Consider the following 18,445-nt stretch of genomic DNA (forward strand, 5'->3'; position numbering starts at 1 on the left):
TTTGATAATTTTTATTGCGATTTCTATTGTGCTCTTTTATAGTCTACAGTTTGACTTGTCAGTCACTTTTAATATGAAAGTCTTGTGCCCAAGCAGACATTAGGTTATTCCCTCAATCATTGTCTTGCCCATAAGATATAGTGCCGATCTCACCTAATTTTTTGCCCTGACAGGCGAGTTTACTCGTCCATTTTTTGGGTATACTAAAACCTAAAATTAAATGTTCATTTGGGAGAGAGCATTAATTGCATGTATTGCATGTCGTGTTGTGTGCATGTATGTGGATTGTTAGTGGTGTTACGTTTGTGCATGTTTGTGTGTGGGCTGTTCGTGTGCTGCAATGCATAAATTGAGGATTGTCCTTCATCACCTTTTCATATTATCAGATATCTGAAGTTTCACTGAGACTCCTGAGAGGCCAGAGCCTGTTTGGCTCTAGAAGCCTTGGGTGCCGTGCAAAGACACCTCGAGTGCCATGCATGGCACACGTACCATAGGTTGCCTACCCCTGCCTTAGAGAGTACAGAGAAGGGCTACTAAACTGGTTCATGGATTGCAGGATAAAACTTACCAGGAAAGGTTAAAGGATCTTAACATGTATAGCGTGGAGGAAAGACGAGAGAGGGGGTTATGATAGAAACATTTAAATACATAAAGGGAATCAACACAGTAAAGGAGAAGACTATATTTAAAAGAAGAGAAACCACCACAACAAGAGGACGTAGTCTTAAATTAGAGGGGCAAAGGTTTAAAAATACCAGGAAGTATTACTTTACTGAGAGGGTAGTGGATGCATGGAATAGCCTTCGAGCTGAAGTGGTAGAGGTTAACACAGTAAAGGAGTTTAAGCATGAGGCTATCCTAACTAAGATAAGGCCAGGGACTAATGAAAGTATTTAGAAAATTGGGCAGACTAGATGAGCTGAATGGTTCTTATCTGCCGTCACATTCTATGTAACCATTTAGATGAATGTTCCTTTAAGCAAACAATAGGGCTTTGTAAATACTAAGCAGCAATGTGCTTAACCCCTTAAGGACACATGACATGTCATGATTCCCTTTTATACCAGAAGTTTGGTCCTTAAGTGGGTTAAAAGAACACATTCATCTAAATGGTTGTGCCAGAAGGCCCTGGATGCACCCTTACCTTTAAGGCAAGCCAGAGAGTGCCATTGTTAATTGGTGTGTTAATCAATTGGGACCTACTGATTTTCTTAGCATGTCAACTGACTGATCTGAGCCAGTCAGCAGTGCCCCTGTCCCAACAGCACTTCATGTAACAGAGTTAGAGTCTTTCAGGTGTCATCAGCTCCTCAAATTGGCACTGGAGGCAAACTTTAAGGAAAAAGTAATTTGATAAACATTAACATATTAAGGTAAGTGCACCTGGGGGCCTCAGGCCCATTAACCTCATTTAGCTGAAGTAATTGTGACTTGAGTGTCCCTTTAAGGACCACAAAACCCAGTCTACTTAGAGTGTTCCTCTGTTAGACAGGGTAGCAGAGTAAATACTTAGTAGCTGTAATCCTGACAGCCAATAGTGAGGTTTCCACAGGACTGACTAAATAGTGATGTGGAAGTCCCCCCACAGGAAGGCATTGACTCAATGCCCCCTGGAAAACATTGGGCCCTTGAGCCTACTCTGACAAGCATGCCTCATTAATGTTGTACAAGAGTAAACCCAGGCATAGGAGATCGGAACACCAGAGTGTTCAAGCACTGGCCATTTCTAATGCTTTAGTGTCACTTATGGAGGTGGATGCTACATTCAAGATATCTTTGCAGCTTGCCTCCACATAAAATCATACAAGCCATATTCAGAAGAAAAAAAAAACTGAACCACTACAGTTAATGTGTGAGTGTTGAGGAGGCTCATCCTTTTGCAACTCTGGAGCTCATCCAGTATTTTTATCTATCGCATGAGATAAAGTTACACCTAGATAGCCTAGTCTTCAATTTGATATATTAGATGGCACCAAGCATATAGAAAACAAATAATGTTAGAGTACTCAAATCCAGGCAATGTTCTATTTATTATTCATTTAGGGAAGGAGAGCATTCAGGATTGTACAGTCTGATGTTTATGACAGCCACCATGTGACCAGACATTGACAGCCACATGCAGTTCATTAGTCATTTCGATGAGTTTGTGCTCAGCTCTTAGAAGATCTATTCTTAATAATGACCATTCCAGACACAGACATTAGAACAAAACTCAGTGAGGCAACTGTCCCTAGCAGCCATAGCTCCATTGATACAGATGACTGTGTTACAGCAAGGGACTGATGCCGATCTTCTCCAATCACCAGCAGAGGTCCCAGTATTGTCTGCTTGTGTTCTTGCTCTGAAGGAAATTTTTGGAGACAGGAAATCTAGGTTTAGGATTCTTACAGGGATATATTAAACAGCTTGCAAGAGTGTACAAAAACACAACCTCAAAGCCTTGCTTCTAGAAGGTGACCTATAGGCAAGAGTAATGGCTTTGTCATAAGTTGTTGCTCCTTACCTTGACTGCACAGGAGTGCATTACTGAAAATATGCAACTAAACATTTCAGTCTAAGGTGTTACTTTTAGGAATATTTTACACACCTGTTGCAGCTTCTCTCTTAAATCCTCTCTGACCAGGATACCGTGAATACAGTCCCCTGCTCTGACCAACAGTAGCACAGTTTCCAGAGTCACAACAACTGCAAATGTTACCAGTGCCTTCAAGAGCTGTCCAGCTGGAGAGACAAGCATCAGTAAACATTGTGCACCAGGAGTTCTCATACAGGACTAAGTTAAAGACAAACTTGAAGAACTGTGTTAATCTTTTGGACTAGAATTTGATTTGGTAAATTCACCAAAGCAGTTTTATGCAATTTGGCCATTGAGTTTACTTTAAAGTCATTAGTGCACTTCAAATAAGATGCAAAGTGAGCCATGCCATAGATCACTTGCCATTACTTACAGGTTGGTAGATTTGCTGAAGGAACAAGCCTTGTTCATGGGATCAGGTACCTGGCCCTCTGCAACAGCTCTCAGGTTACAGGTGATGTAAATCTACAAACAAGTTTATATAGGCATGTCAGTGTACATAGTGTAATGTGGACTAGACATTTCAGCAATGCACCAATTGAGCAGTCCTCCTTGGGTGACGTGCTGCCTGGATGAGAGTCTAGCCAGCTTCACATAGGGGCTGGAGAGCCCATTACTTCCACATTCACTTTGACAGAAATTCATAGGGGCATTTGAGGCAGTACCCCCCCCCCCCCCCAAGTTTTATTGTGGGGGAATTACAAATAAAAAAAAAAATTGTAAACTCCAGGAGTTTCTACTGAGGTTACATTTGGTCAGAGCAAGCTGCCCATGAGTGGAGTCATGCTATTGGCCTCTATTTAGGGCCATCATTGGCCAATAGCACCAGTGGGTGCTGTTTATCGTGCCTACAAGAGAAAGAAGCCAACTTGAAACTTGCAGGTTTCAAAGCATCTCCTGGTCACCACCAAAAGTGTATTATATTTCTCTCCCCCAATAGCCATAGTGACTGAATATATGCCATGGAAGCCCAAGGTGACATGAAGAAAGACTTGCACTGTGGTCTGTCACTAGTCATTTTAATAACTCACTGCACATACAGACCATCTTAAAAGAAATTGATCACTCTATAGCCTAGACCCGGACTCATGCTTGGCTAGTTGAAACGTTGCAATGCTTTAAACTGCAGTGCTGGGGCTGTTAATGAGGAAACAGAATGTGACGGCATCTAGTCTGCCCAATTTTCTAAATACTTTCATTAGTCCCTGGCCATCTTATAGTTAGGATAGCCTCATGCCTAAACTCCTTAACCTCTACCACTTCAGCTGGAAGGCTATTCCATGCATACACTACCCTCTCAGTAAAGTAATACTGCTGTATATTATTTTTAAACCTTTGCCCCTCCAATTTAAGATTATGTCCTCTTGTTGTGGTAGTCTTTCAAATATATAGTTCTCCTTTACTGTGTTGATTCCCTTTATGTATTTCAATGTTTCTATAATAGCCCCTCTGTCTAGTCTTTCCAAGCTATACATGTTAAGTTCCTTTAACCTTTCTTGGCAAGTTTTATCCTGCAATCCACAAACCAGTTTAGTAGCCCTTCTCTGAACTCTCTCTAAGGTATCAATATCCTTCTGGAGATACTGTCTCCAGTACTCCAAGTGAGGTCACCAGTGTTCTGTACAATGGCATGAGCATTTCCCTCTTTCTACTGCCAATACCTCTCCCTATACAACCAAGCATTCTGCTAGCATTTCCTGCTGCTCTATTACATTGTCTGCCTTTATGTTATCAGAAATAATCACCCTTAAATCCCTTTACTCAGATGTTGAGGTTAGATCTATCAAATATTCTGTACTCTGCCCTTGGGTTTTTACGTCCAAGATGCATTATCTTGCACTTATCCACATTAAATGTCAGTTGCCACAACTCTGACCATTTTTCTAGTTTACCTAAATCATTTGCCAATTGGCTTATCCCTCCTGGAACATCAACCCTGTTACATAGCTTAGTATCATCAGCAAAAAGACACACCTTACCATCAAGACCTTCTGCAATATCACTAATAAAAATATGAAAGAGAATTGGTCCAAGTACAGATCCCTGAGGTACCCCACTGGTGACAAGCCCAAGCTTCAAATATACTCCATTGACTACAACCCTCTTATGCCTGTCACTCAGCCACTGCCTTACCCATTCAATATTGGAATCCAAACTTAAATATTGCAGTTTATTGATGAGCCTTCTATGTGCAACAGTGTCAAAAGCCTTACTGAAATCTAGGCAAGCAATGTCTACTGCACCACCCTGATCTATTTTAGTTACCCAATCAAAAAAAAAATCTATAAGATTAGTTTGGCATGGTCTCCCTGAAGTAACCCCATGTTGTCTGATCATGAAATCCATGTATTTTTAGATGTTCAACAATTCTATCCTTTAACATGGTTTCCATTACTTTCCACACTACTAAATTAAGGCTTACTGGCCTATAGTTGCCCGACTCCTCCCTACTACCTTTCTTGTGAATGGGCATAACATTTGCCAACTTCCAATCTTCTGGGAAGATTTAATGATGGTTAAATGATTGTTAATGATTGGTTAAATAAATCTGTTAATAGTTTTGCTAGTACACCACTAAGCTCTTTTAATAATTTTGGGTGTACTCCATCAGGTCCCATTGACTTATTTGTCTTTACTTTTGACAGTTGAACTAGAACCTCTTCCTCTGTAAACTCGCGTGTAATAAATGACTAATTTGTCATCTTTCTTAACTGAGGCCCCTTTCCTTAATTTTCACCTGTAAATACTGAAAAAAAATATTGAGGCAGTCAGCTAGACCTTCCTTCTTTTGTTTTTAATCAAATTACTAGTTTCCTTCTCATTTATGTAGCTTTAAAAAAAATAAAAAGATGTCCCCTTTTACCGATAGAAAAAGATACTCAAAAAGCTGGAGTAATCCAGACTGGCTGAGTATAGTACTGGAAAAAATAATAAATGAATGGATAGATAACCATACATATGGGTACTGAGTAATCTGAATTAAGTAGATAAATAGATATTAACCAAACCTAGTGTAATCCAACCTTAATGGCTCACCTCCAGATGGATCCAGTAATACCTTGGTACCTATTTGCTCCAGAAATCACCACTGGGTACTGACTTTATTAGACAATTAGGCACGTCAAGTCCAGTGGCTAGAGCGTGTGGAATAGGTGACTGTCAGGCGGCTGACATAGGTATCTGGAATAGGTCACTAAAAAAGTCTGGGTAATAGTTAGCGCCGAATGGTTACTGATTAACTCTACTATACACCAAACCTATGGTAGTATGGTTGTAAGTGACTGGTTAAATCAGAAGCCTGTGTCGGCGTCAGGGGTGGCATGCAGCCTCACCACTGTAGATTAACCATTAGCATCTAGGTATTCATATAACACTAGAAATAACTGCTAAGTACCTGTAACGTTACTCTTGTAGTAGTCACAAAATCTACTGGGATGTGTACTGCATACTTATCAGGATAACCCCATAGTACTTGAGGAAAGATCCTCTACAGACTATAATATGTAAAAAACTGTGACCCAGCAAAAGGAGGTGAAAGAAATAGTTAGAGTGACTCTATGTGCAGAACCATACTTAGGATGTTGGTTGCCTGCACATAGTGATAGATAGCCCTAGTGAGAAGAAATAGTGAGTGAAAATGAGCCCATAGAGCCCGACGCGTGTTTCGGTGCTTGCTTAGATGCACCTTCGTCAGGGGCTGACTGGAGACTGGTCCCTTGTCTCCTTTTATACGTAGTCAGATAGCTGTGTCTGAGAATTGTCCAATCATTAAGCCGGTATTCTGAGTATTCCGGCGCCAAACTCCCCCACGTGATGGTATGCAAATGAGCAGGTTCAGCCATCCAATCATATGTGTTCTATACATATGGGATGGCTGAACCTGCTCATTTGCATACCATGAGCACTAGGGGTCAAGCCCCAGGACACCCCTGGAGTGTCCACCAAGGTGTTGTTCCACCAGTGTAGTGGTTCCAATTTTCTGGACCCATTCTCACAAGTGGAACCTTCTTATTTATTGATGTCCCCTTTTACCGACTGCTATTTTCTCTGTGTGTGATTTGAGAGCACTTATAACTTGCTTAGCCTCTTGCTGCCTAATCTTATAGATCATTCCGTTTTCCGCACTCTTTTATAATTACTTAATGCTAACTTTTTGTTTACTATTTTGTCCACATCTGCAGAGTACCAATGGTTTGAGTTTTTTGCTTTTACTGACAAGCCTGATGCAATTTTCTGTTGCCTTCAGCAGAGCAACTTTTAAATAATCCCATTTCTCTTGGACGCCATTTAAATTGCTCCAGTCTGATAATGACTCCTTTACACATATTCTAATTTTAGAAAAGTCTGTTTTTCTTAAGTCTAAAACTTTTGTTTTTGTGTGGTGTGAATCATTCACTGTTCTTATATTAAACCACACTGATTGATGATCACTGGATCCTAAACTTTCACCTGTGCCCAGATCTGTATTTTATTCAGCTCTACTCAACTTTATGTTTTTTTTTAAAAAGGTTGTGCCCAGCTATTTTGCATGCATCTGTATGGTATAGTAAGGAATAAGAGTCTGGCACCCACCATATTAAAACTTCAGCTGCCACTGATTGCTACAGCCCATACAAGTATGTTGTACAGAAAATAAGATCGTTGACCTAGCAAAATCAGGTTGGGCAATAGGATAGTCTGTGTTTTCCAGTTTGCATCTGTGAAATCCTTGTACAAAAGGACAGTGTTACAGATGCATCTTACCAGACACTTACCATTGAGTTATCAGATCCAACAAATCTGAAGGCATCCACAGTAAATTGGAGCCGGTATGGTGTGGGTCTTGGGGATCTAAAGGCAGAGGATGAATCCTCCTGTTTGCCATCCAACAAACACCTGCAAAACAGATTGTTTAGAAGAAGGGGTATAACCAGCTACCACAATTCCACAAGTGGCAAAACCTACCCATTCTGAGCAATGATCTCATAACGAGGGCTGGAGGTGGCATCAGGGGATAATGTTGCCACACAGCTGTCAACAAAGACCTTCATGGGCACATGGTTCAAGGTGTTCACAGAAGCCTCTATGTGGAAAATGTCACCTAAACTGAACACTGTAGAAGTTCGTGGTGCGCTCCAGTCATCTGAAAGGAGATACATCGAAGGTGTTAGCGACGTCAGACAGAAACATAGAATGTGACAGCAGATAAGAACCAATCGGCCCATCTAGTCTGCCCAATTTTCTAAATACTTTCATTAGTCCTTATCCTTCATTAGGCCTTATCTTATAGTTAGGATAGCCTCATGCCTAAACTCCTTAACCTCTACCACTTCAGCTGGAAGGCTATTCCATGCATTCAATATCCTCTCAGTAAAGTAATACTTCCTGGTATTTTTAAACCTTTGCCCCTCTAATTTAAGACTACGTCCTCTTGTTGTGGTAGTTTCTCTTCTTTTAAATATAGTTTCCTCCTTTACTGTGTTGATTCCCTTTATGTACTTAAATGTTTCTATCATATTCCCCTGTCTCGTCTTTCCTCCACGCTATACATGTTAAGATCCTTTAACCTTTCCTGGTAAGTTTTATCCTGCAATCCATGAACCAGTTTAGAAGCCCCTATAACACCCAGCCACTAATTACCATTCATCAGCATCAACGAGAAGGACAGCCGTTCATCTGCAGATACGGTGGAGCTGAAGGGAATCCACGTTGGTTTGATGGCATTGCTGCTCACATTTCCATGTCTGCAAAGAAGAGAAAGGTGGTCAGAGTCCCCGCATTTATACAAGGCAACTAGTCTTCCAGATAAGTGAAGAATGATTTTGGTTGGTCCCACTAACAAGCCAAGTGAACATTGAAGAAGGGTCCCACATACCAGCCTGCCTAGATCAACATGTACTCTTAGTACATGTCTGGGAGGATATGAGAGCCCCAAGCTAGATTTTTGGTAGCTAGAATTTAGAGTGTGGGCACCCATAACCTACTTTTTAAATAAGGCAATGTAATGAAACTGAAGGAAGACAATAGAAAGAAGTATAAACCAATTTATAGAACTGACTCAATCCATTTACAATAATTAGGATTTTGTTCAAATACAATAGCAAAAAGTGTGTAGGCATAAGCTTTGCTGACATCTATATATTCACCTGAGGTAGTAGCACTGGATGGGAATCGCAGCAGAGTTGGATCGGATGATGGGACTGTTCCTGGAAGAGGTCGGGCTGTAGATCAGGTTTGTGCTGTAGATCAGCCAGTCTGAAGTCATCTGCAGAGAGATTTAGACTATGTTGATATACATTTACCATTGGAATGTTTATTTTGGTGCCAGATATGTACATATAAAATTGTCTCTCATGTGTTATATAGCCAGTGATTACTTTGTATCTGTTGTCTCCAACTGTATAGAACATGTTATGAGTGGTGCATATAGGACCTGCTCCAGTAGTCTATTCACTTGGTAACAGGTCCTCAAGATTACAGTCACCCATTAGAGATGTGCCCAGGTGAAAATGTTAGTTAATTTAAGTACTGGTCCATATGAAATTTGGAAGATAGCAAAAAATAAATAAATCCAATAATGCCATGTGACTCTGAAATTCACAAACCTATTACCTATAGGAAATATTGTCGCAGTTACAAAGTACCAGTTTTGGTAAAGTCTGCTTCAAAGTCAGAAGGAACTCAATTGATCTTTCAGCCATTTAGTAGATAACTTGCCCTTCTGTGGCATAGCTATAAAGATACCAATAACCAAATAAGTAATGAGAAAACAGCTTTTGCTTGTTTAGTAGTGCATTCCCAATATTACGTTAAATGTGCACCACTTTATCTGCATAGTTTGCCTAGTCGTATACCCTTTACTCCGATTTTCCTGTAATATTTATAGAGAAAAAAAATAAATAAAAAGCCTCCTAGTTTGTTGGTATGCTTCATTAGTGCAAGCCCACATGATACAGAATAAGTGGCCATCTACCAAGCAGCTGCCTGGAACAAAGTTGAGAAGCATTTTTCTTAATTCTGATTTCAAGCCATTTGGATGCTGGCTGCCCAGTTTGCCATCTGGCATATCACAGTCACACTGACTAGCCTTCTATTTGAAGTGAGAAGCTACTTCCCTTTCTCTATTATAAAGACAGTCTACCAGCAGAAGCAAGTTAGGAAAAAAAAAAAAAAAAAACGCAGACAGCCAATCAGATAGCAGGGAGCAGTTTTGACACTCAGTTCAGCCTTCATACAGGAGGGATGAGAATGTTATGACAAACCGCTGATTGAGTAGTTTGATGATGTCATACCTCCCAAGTGCCCCTGTTTAGGTGGATGAGTCCCTCTAGGAGCACCATATGTTGTGTAAGTGTATCAGAGCTCCACAGCAATAGTACTTCCAGTGATTTTTTTCCCCCCTCAGTCATCATTAGAATGCATTAAATTAGAACTAATGTGTCCCTGGTCACCCTAGACAGTGAAGTGTCCCACTGTCCGTTTAGTATTCTGGGAGGTATACACCAAGGTCCATGTACCAGTTGCTCACCATTTAGGAGTGCCATTAGATCATAATGGTTAGACCCACATACACCATGCCAATAATGGGAAACGTCCATAAAGGAGCAGAGACCCACAGTTCTTCCATACTGGTCTTTGGTTAAATCTGCATTAGATGTATGAGCTTCATGTCCTCATCACACGAGAGCCAGTGAGGAATATAGTCATTAATATGCAATCTGAGAGCCACATGGATTAGTAATATCACTCCTACAGCAAGTGAATACCAACAGGGCAGCACTTTTCATGTACTGTCTGCTGCAGATACAATTCACATGCCTAGCACAACATTGAATCTAGTAGGCCAATCCAGAGTGCATAGCAAGTAAGGGGAGTCAGACTACATGTACACAGTCACAGCAAAATATCTATTTAAAAAATAAAAAAAAAAAAAAAAAAAAAACCACCCACACACCTTTAAAATGCCTACAGGATTATTTACTAAAGTGAGAATTCAGAGAGGTTTAACGTTGAATATTCTTAAAGCCAGCTATTCTTTTAGCTTGGCTGCACTGACCTTGTTATAAACACACCCTGAATTAATCAAGTTAACAGTTAATCTTAAGCTTTATTTTTGCCCGCTTATAGTATTACACCAGTATCTACCCATTAGAAAGCAGATATACCACACACACCTTTTGCATCATTTAGTCTCCCCTCCAACCAGGTCCCAGACCCACTCACCTGTAAGGTGTTTCCACAGTCCTGCAGCCCCTGCTGGAAGATGACCATAGTTGCTGTACTCTGGGAGCTTGGAATACACTGCCTGGGACCCAGACTCAGATCGGAGGCCTTCACCAGTCGCCCATTTCCATAGAGATCCCTCTGTACAGATACCACCATTGCATCCTCCATGCACTGCACGCTAATAGGATTCTTGACAGAGGTCTGCAGCTGTCTGGACTGACCCACCACACCAACATTCAGCCTGGAGGACCCCCAACCAGACGGCGCCCTCTCCCACCAGGAGTCATACTGTCTCCGATTCCTGGTTAGGACATGCTTCCTGGAAACAGCCAACTCTGGGCCAGAGACCAGTAACACCAAGAGAAGGCAACTCAGTCTAACCCACTGTCTCATTCTGACGGCAGTACAATGACTACCTGTACAGCCCTGCCCTTTATATACCTCTCTCACCAGCTGCAGGTAGGTTCCTCTAACTAGGAAAGGTCATCTGTATAACCCCACCCACCACCTGCAGGTAGTACCTCTTACTAGGAAAGGTCATCTGTATAATCCCACCCACCACCTGCAGGTAGTACCTCTTACTAGGAAAGGTCATCTGTATAACCCCACCCACCACCTGCAGGTAGGTTCCTCTAACTAGGAAAGGTCATCTGTATAACCCCACCCACCACCTGCAGGTAGGTTCCTCTAACTAGGAAAGGTCATCTGTATAATCCCACCCACCACCTGCAGGTAGTACCTCTTACTAGGAAAGGTCATCTGTATAACCCCACCCACCACCTGCAGGTAGTACCTCTAACTAGGAAAGGTAATCTGTATAATCCCACCCACCACCTGCAGGTACCTCCAATAAGGATAGTAGATTTGTTTAACCTCTCCCACCTTGAGTTTCCAAATTCACCATATGTTCCCGAGGATGGATCATTAATGAATATTGCAGGCCTCCCAACAGTCTCTATTTTGTCAAGACAGTCCCTATTTTGGGGTTCTTTTGTGTACTGCTTTTAGGGGCAGCAGGTGACTGTTGCCATAAAGTGTAGTAGGAGTGCATCATATTGTTATTATTATTATTATCATGTATATATTTCCAACATATTCTGCATCGCTTTACATTATAAAAGAGGGAAAACAAGTCATTCACACACGTAATATAACAGAGATACTAGTTAGAGAAGACCATGCTCAAACGATCTTACAATCTATGAGGAAGGGGTAAAGACACAAGATAAATAATTGCATGTTATCTCCTGGGCGCAAGGACCCTGCACAGAGAAATATTATGTATGATGCTTTATGTACCGACATTTGGAGGTGTCATTAAGGTCTCATCACATTGTGTGGTATCGCTGCAGGTTATAATGTCGTGGGGTAAAAGGTTAATACAGCCGGGTGGAGTTTATAAATATAGTTTCACATAATACTCTGAATTTGGTGTCACAGTGTGATTTATGTTAGAATATGTTAGAGCTGAACGTGGCATGGTACAGGGCTGATTTTAGGAAGTCAATACAACATTTCCCTTGGGCACCTGTATTTACTTTTCTTCCACCTAACAATGTCTTTGGCACGAAACGGAGCATAACCTTCACCATTTTGTAACTGGCGCCATAGGGATTGAACATCTCCACCAAACGATGAATAAACCAATTACAACAAATGCATGATCAGCACCCGTGGAATCCAGGCACCCTAATTACTTGAAGTGGTTATAGTGCCTACAATGTTCCATTAGTGAGCAAATTAATTCTGCAAATAGCAGGGCAGCACTCATCAATGTGAAGGAGTGATATATGTCTCGGGAAACACTACGATTATAGCAACCCATTCCCATCACCTGCAGGCTTGCTATTGATATAGTTAACTATTTACAAGAAAGAAAAAAAAAAAAACAATTGTACTGCTGTCTTTTGGTGCAAAGCACAATTCTAATTTAAGGCCAAAATAACAGAATTAGAAAAATCCTCTAAATCAGCTATGCTTCCAGTTCTGCTACTTTGGTCTAAAATTTGAAATTAATTGAAAGTTAAAATTGAAAGGGAATTGAATCCGGATTTCATGACAGGTGCATAGTCCCATTATGGGCAGGTGGAATTACCCCCAAAACTTACATCCCAAAACACACTGACACTGATGTATGGGTCAATATGTCCACAGCTTTATTAATATTGATAACAATAAAATTAAAGTCATTGCCCAGCCCCCCATCCCGCCATATAACATCATATGTCCCCGAAACAACAGGCAATGACCCACATTTTCTGTAAATATAAATAACATAAATAACAATAACAAACATCATAAACATAAGTGCCAAACTTTGTTAAATAACCAGGGTAGGGGTATACCCGGATACCCTTACCACCCACCCTTACCACCACCGAGCTCGAAACCTATTCATAACGAACCGTTTAACCAAACTCTTAACCTGCAGCCTAACTGCCCTATTCTATATACATTAACCCAGAGCCTGTTTGTTCCCTAACTTGTCTCTCTCTAGCCTTGTCGCTGTGACCAAACAGGAGCTAACACCCCTTAACCGTTTACATGGGAGGGACAAATTAGGCCAGATAAGCAATTTAAAAGTACCTAATTCTAAAATGGCTGTCTATTTATGGGCTAACCCCTTAACACTCCAACTCCCAATCCCAGTGGTACTTCCCCCCATGCCCTCTCCTAGCTCTGTTAAGCCCAATTCCACTAAGCTGCGCTTGTTCCACTAAGTCAGCTATATCTTAATATCAGCTACTCTGGAATTAAATTTGAAATTCACTTTGAATTCACAATTTAGTGAATAATCCTACATGAATGTAAAGATTTCTCTACAAGTTCTCCCATGCATATCATATATTGTTTTTTAAAGGACCGAAAGGGTTTTCATTTAATATCCTATGTGTATACACATAGGATATTAAATACAACATTACGCGTGAATGAAATATTAAAAATGGGGGGGGGGGGGGCAGGGGAATTCACATTTTTGCGTGTAATACTTTTTTACACATGCAGTGCAACTAAATAAAACAAGTTAAAATAAATTGTAGTCGGGGACATAAGCCGTAAGGTATGATAAGTACATAAGAATATAACAGTCGGTTGTGGTGTGCCGGAACCGACGTATGGGGAAGGCCTGTAATAAAAGAGGGCCTACCCTTGAATAGTAATAATAAAAGGGATGAGGGATGATCGACGGGCACCCCGACTGGATACCTCCGTTAAAGGATGCTCCTAGCGTTTCCTGAGGACTCCAAACACTCTGGCAGACACCACAAGCACCAAACCGGAGAAGCATATGAGTACTTTCCAGCATATGAATGCTGTACACAGCCGAATAGGAAAAACCCTGAGAATAGGTTTACACTCCTAGCAGTCAAACTGGAACAGCATACAATAAATCCTCCCCCAATAATGAGACGACACTTCACTTTGAGGGTTAAGCAGGAACTGACTGTACTGGCACATACAGCCTCTTTTATTCCCAATCCACAAACATAGTACAGCCGACAGGGTTTTACAGAACAACCAATCAATCCGTACAATACACACAGACACTCCCACACAAAATCCTCCCCTCTGCCTGTGATATGATTACTGAACACAATGGGTAATATCATTATCACAGACAGAGGAATACAGTTTTATAAAACATATCACAGGGACCCCAAAACATGCAATAACCCCATATATCCTCAGAACCGGGGGATTTGGGTGAACCACATATCCAAAATTCACTCAGATCCGTTCAGTAGTTTGGAAGATACAGTTTAATGCAGATTCCGCAGAATATATACAGATTATATAAAAATAATTACTATATAATGTGTCCCCTGTTGTATAGTTTCAAACCACTGCACGATGTCTTTGTGCACCAAATACCGGTGAGATGGCACCGTGTAGAAAAGTTACAACAGTGTCTGTGAGTTAAAATGGCCGCCATCCATTGTTCTCACCATATGCTTCATCCATTGTTCTCACCATGTGCTTCATCCATTGTTCTCACCATGTGCCTCTGATACATGAAATGGTGGCCACCCAGTAACTCCACAGTATGTCCCCAGATGGTTCTTAAAGGGCCAGTAGCAGCATAATACAATACAACATGCCCAAATCAGTTCCTAGAAGGGCAATACATCCCAGGGCCATAGTCACAGGGCAGGAGGCTGGCAAACAGGCTTCTCCAATGCCCAGTGGCGAGGTTGGTTTCGCCACAGATGAACCCAGCGATACCAGTACTGATTAGGAGGGGGCCTGAGTTTTTATAGCCGGGTAACCCCTCCCACAATTACAGGCTACGCCTTTCTAGTTGTAGTCGGGGACATAAGTCGTAAGGTATGATAAGTACATACGAATATAACAGTCGGTTGTGGTGTGCCGGAACCGACGTATGGGGTAGGCCTGTAATAAAAGAGGGCAAAAAGGTTGGAGTAAACAAATAACTTTATTGGACATTAGTTACATTGCTAGACCTTTAAATGCTGATCTTAATTCTTGTTCAGGCTGTGGAATATTTAACGGGATACGAAGACATGAAGGGTTTAGAACTAGGGTAGGCTCTAATGATGTGGTGTTAAATACCTGAGAGATACAGTTTAATGGCATTTAATGATAGTTTAAGGTTAAGGTGGCAAAAGGAGATAAACGTAATGATAGAATATAGTGAATGGGTGTCGCTTATCTGATAATCTGTTCTGAATTTGGTATATATGGTGAATGCTTGATTGTATGCCTAGGATGTGTTTGTGGAGAGGGCAGCTCTGGCTAGGTATCTGCTGTGTGATAGCAGTCTCTCTAGTCCAGGATGAGGTCTTGGAATGAGGGGGTGCTGACCGGTCTGGAGTTGGCTGTGGCATGCGCCCTGAAGAAAAGCTGTAAGTTAGATCGAGACCAAGCGTCAGCGGCTGTATTGGTGTTTCCTGGAATGTGGATGCACGTGATGTTGAATTGACGTGTTGCTGCTAACCAAGTTAGCCTTCTGATCAATTTCATTATGGTGAGTGAGGAAGATCTACCCTTGTTTATGATGTCACAGGCTGCTTTATTATCGGAAAAGCTTTTTACTGCTTTCCCCTGCCATAGGTGTCCCCATACTCTGGCGGCTGCCACAATTGGATAAACTTCAAATAAGGCTGAAGTAGTGTTAAATGAGGGCAAATGAAGGGTTTCTGCAGGCCAGGAATCTCTAAACCTGTTATTGCCATAGATGGCCGCAAACCCTGTGTGAGCTGCGGCATCGGTCCAGATGACTGGTGAGGATTCTCACAAGGGTGTGATGAACATGGCTCTCCCATTTCAATGAGACAGGAAGCGTAGCCACATGAGTAGATCTGCCCTGGCGTGAGTATCTAGTGATAAGGAGCCGGAGTCAGTATTGAGTAAAGGGAGAAGGCACAACAATCTAGAGATGAATGCCCGGCCTTGAGGAATGATTCTCATGGCAAAGTTCAACGTGCCCATTAAAGATTGTAGGTCTGACCTGGTACACGTGTCCTTAACCAGAAAATACTCCACCATCTCTATGATTTGTCGCACCTTTGTCCACTCCCTCATTATTTTTAGGGTGAAGGGGGTAGGTAGGGGAATCATTTTTTTTGGGGGGAGGGGGTGACTAGGGGTTTGGGGAACCCTAGTCACCTGGGGGACACATTTTTTTTAGGGCCCCCACCCGCCGCTCAGGGGTGGGGGCCAGGGGGCGAGGACAATAGGTCCCCCCCTTATTAGTATTTAGGGCCCCCACCCACCGCTCAGGGGTGGAGGCCAGGGGGGAGGACTTCAGTGGGTGGGGGACTTAAATACTAATAAGGGGGGCTCCCTTATTAGTATTTAAGTCCCCCACCCATCGCTCAGGGGTGGGGGCCAGGGGGGGAGGACAATAGGTCCCCCGTATTAGTATTTAGGGCCTCCACCCACCGCTCAGGGGTGGGGGACGGGGGGGAGGACAATAGGTCCCCCCCTTAATAGTATTTAGTGCCCCCACCCACCACTCAGGGGTGGGGGCCAGGAGGGAGTAAATTGGGCCCCCCTTATTCCAATTTAGGGCCCACACCTGCTGCTCAGGGGTCGGGCCAGGGCGGAGGACATTAGGTCCCCCCCTTACTAGTATTTAGGGTCCCCACCCACCGCTCAGGGGTGGGGGCCAGGGGGGAGGACATTAGGTTCACCCCCTTATTCCAATTTAGGGTCCCCAATTTAGGGCTCAGGGGTGGGGACCGGGGGGAGGACAATAGGTCCCCCCTCATCATTTTACTTTTGGGCCCCCTTTAGTTTAAAAGCCCCCACTCGCGCATCACAGGCTACTCACTGTTTAATAGACATGCCCCTACTCACGGTATAGCGAGTAGGGGCAAAATGTACTAATACTAAGTAATTTTTACTTAGTATTAGTAAATTTGACTGAAAGACCAAATTAGGTCTTTCATCCTTTTGGTAGATAACTCCCTAATACCGTGGGAATTAGGGAGTTATCTACTAAGTGGCTGCAATTGATGTCCCGAAGTGCTGAAGTCCTAAAATTCCGAAATGCAGAAGTTCCGAAATTCCGAAGTGTCAAAGTGCCGAAATGCCGAAGATGCCGAATTTCTGAAGTGTCGAAGTGCCGAAGTTCCGAAGTGCTGAAGTGCTGAAGTGCCGAAGTTCCGAAGTTGCCGAAGTTCCGAAGTGTTGAAGTGCCGAATTGCTGAAGTCCCGAATTGCGAAAATCCCAAATTTCGGAATGCCGAACCGAACCAAATATTTTCCCCATGCACATGCCTAGTTAATGCTGGGGGTTGCTTAAGAATGCGGAGCGGACAAGTTGTAAATCAGTCGCTTTTTATTGTTGAACTTTCCAGTGGCAATACCTATAGGGTTGGTACACCAACTGGAAAACGGAGGGTGAGAGAAGGGGCCCAAGATGAATCCGTTAGTCAGTTCCTTTGTGAGTAGTGACTGTGTGGTGAGAGGGTCAAGGATAGCTGACTGTAAGTTGGAACATTCGTGAATACCTGTGGGGAGTGTAAGAAGGCCTGTGTGGAAACCGTTAGTGAAGCCTTGGATGAGGAAGTCGACTAAGTGCTGGGAATGGTGTGCCTGGAGATAGAATGCCAGGTTGTCGATGCTAACTTCAGTTAGTCGTTGTTTTGGGTACAGACTATTAGGACATATAGTTTTGGAGTGTACCCTGAAGCAAAGTGAGCAGATGTGCAGCAGTCTGCATGAGCTAAATCCACAACTGCCCGAATTATAGTTGTTGCAGATCTGAGCTCTCCCAAGGTATACTATGGGTCTGCCCAACTTGTCCTTCAATCCTCTGTGTTCTGCAGTGGAGGAACCGAAGGAAGCACGACTAGTGGTAGGAAGGCTAGGATCGACAGGGCCCAAGTTGGTGGAGTGTGAGATGGAGGCACACAAGGCACAAGAAGGAGGCTTTTGGCCAGCGAAGTGGCGGCAGAAAAGTTCTGTATCCTACTTACTCCAGTTGGTATGGGTGTTAAATTGAGTAAGGGACGCTGCCGCCTTGGCCGAAAAAGATTTGTGATAATCGTAGAAAGAAAAGTATAGTATATATTAATAGGAATGAACTATTCGTTTGTCGAACGGCCGGTTACCGACCAGCGCTGGAGGGTAAGTGCCAGAGTGGTGAAATGCGCATGCGTGGAGTGAGGTACCGAATGGAGCACGGAGCGGTAA

At 42.5% G+C, this 18,445-nt stretch overlaps 1 protein-coding gene across 1 annotated transcript; it reads right to left on the minus strand.

The window, feature by feature from the left end:
• Nucleotides 1-2,020: 2,020 nt before the first annotated feature.
• Nucleotides 2,021-11,176, minus strand: LOC134601537 (zona pellucida sperm-binding protein 3-like). The gene is made up of 8 exons (XM_063446054.1): nt 10,781-11,176; nt 8,704-8,822; nt 8,198-8,301; nt 7,523-7,700; nt 7,333-7,453; nt 2,952-3,043; nt 2,591-2,724; nt 2,021-2,344 (listed from the first exon to the last, which is right to left on the minus strand). Exons 1-8 carry the CDS (start codon nt 11,174-11,176, stop codon nt 2,154-2,156), a joined length of 1,335 nt encoding a protein of 444 aa, XP_063302124.1. The 3' UTR covers nt 2,021-2,153.
• Between the last annotated feature and the right edge of the window lie 7,269 nt (nt 11,177-18,445).

This window comes from Pelobates fuscus, chromosome 3, assembly GCF_036172605.1.
Source record: "Pelobates fuscus isolate aPelFus1 chromosome 3, aPelFus1.pri, whole genome shotgun sequence".
Taxonomy (NCBI): domain Eukaryota; kingdom Metazoa; phylum Chordata; class Amphibia; order Anura; family Pelobatidae; genus Pelobates; species Pelobates fuscus.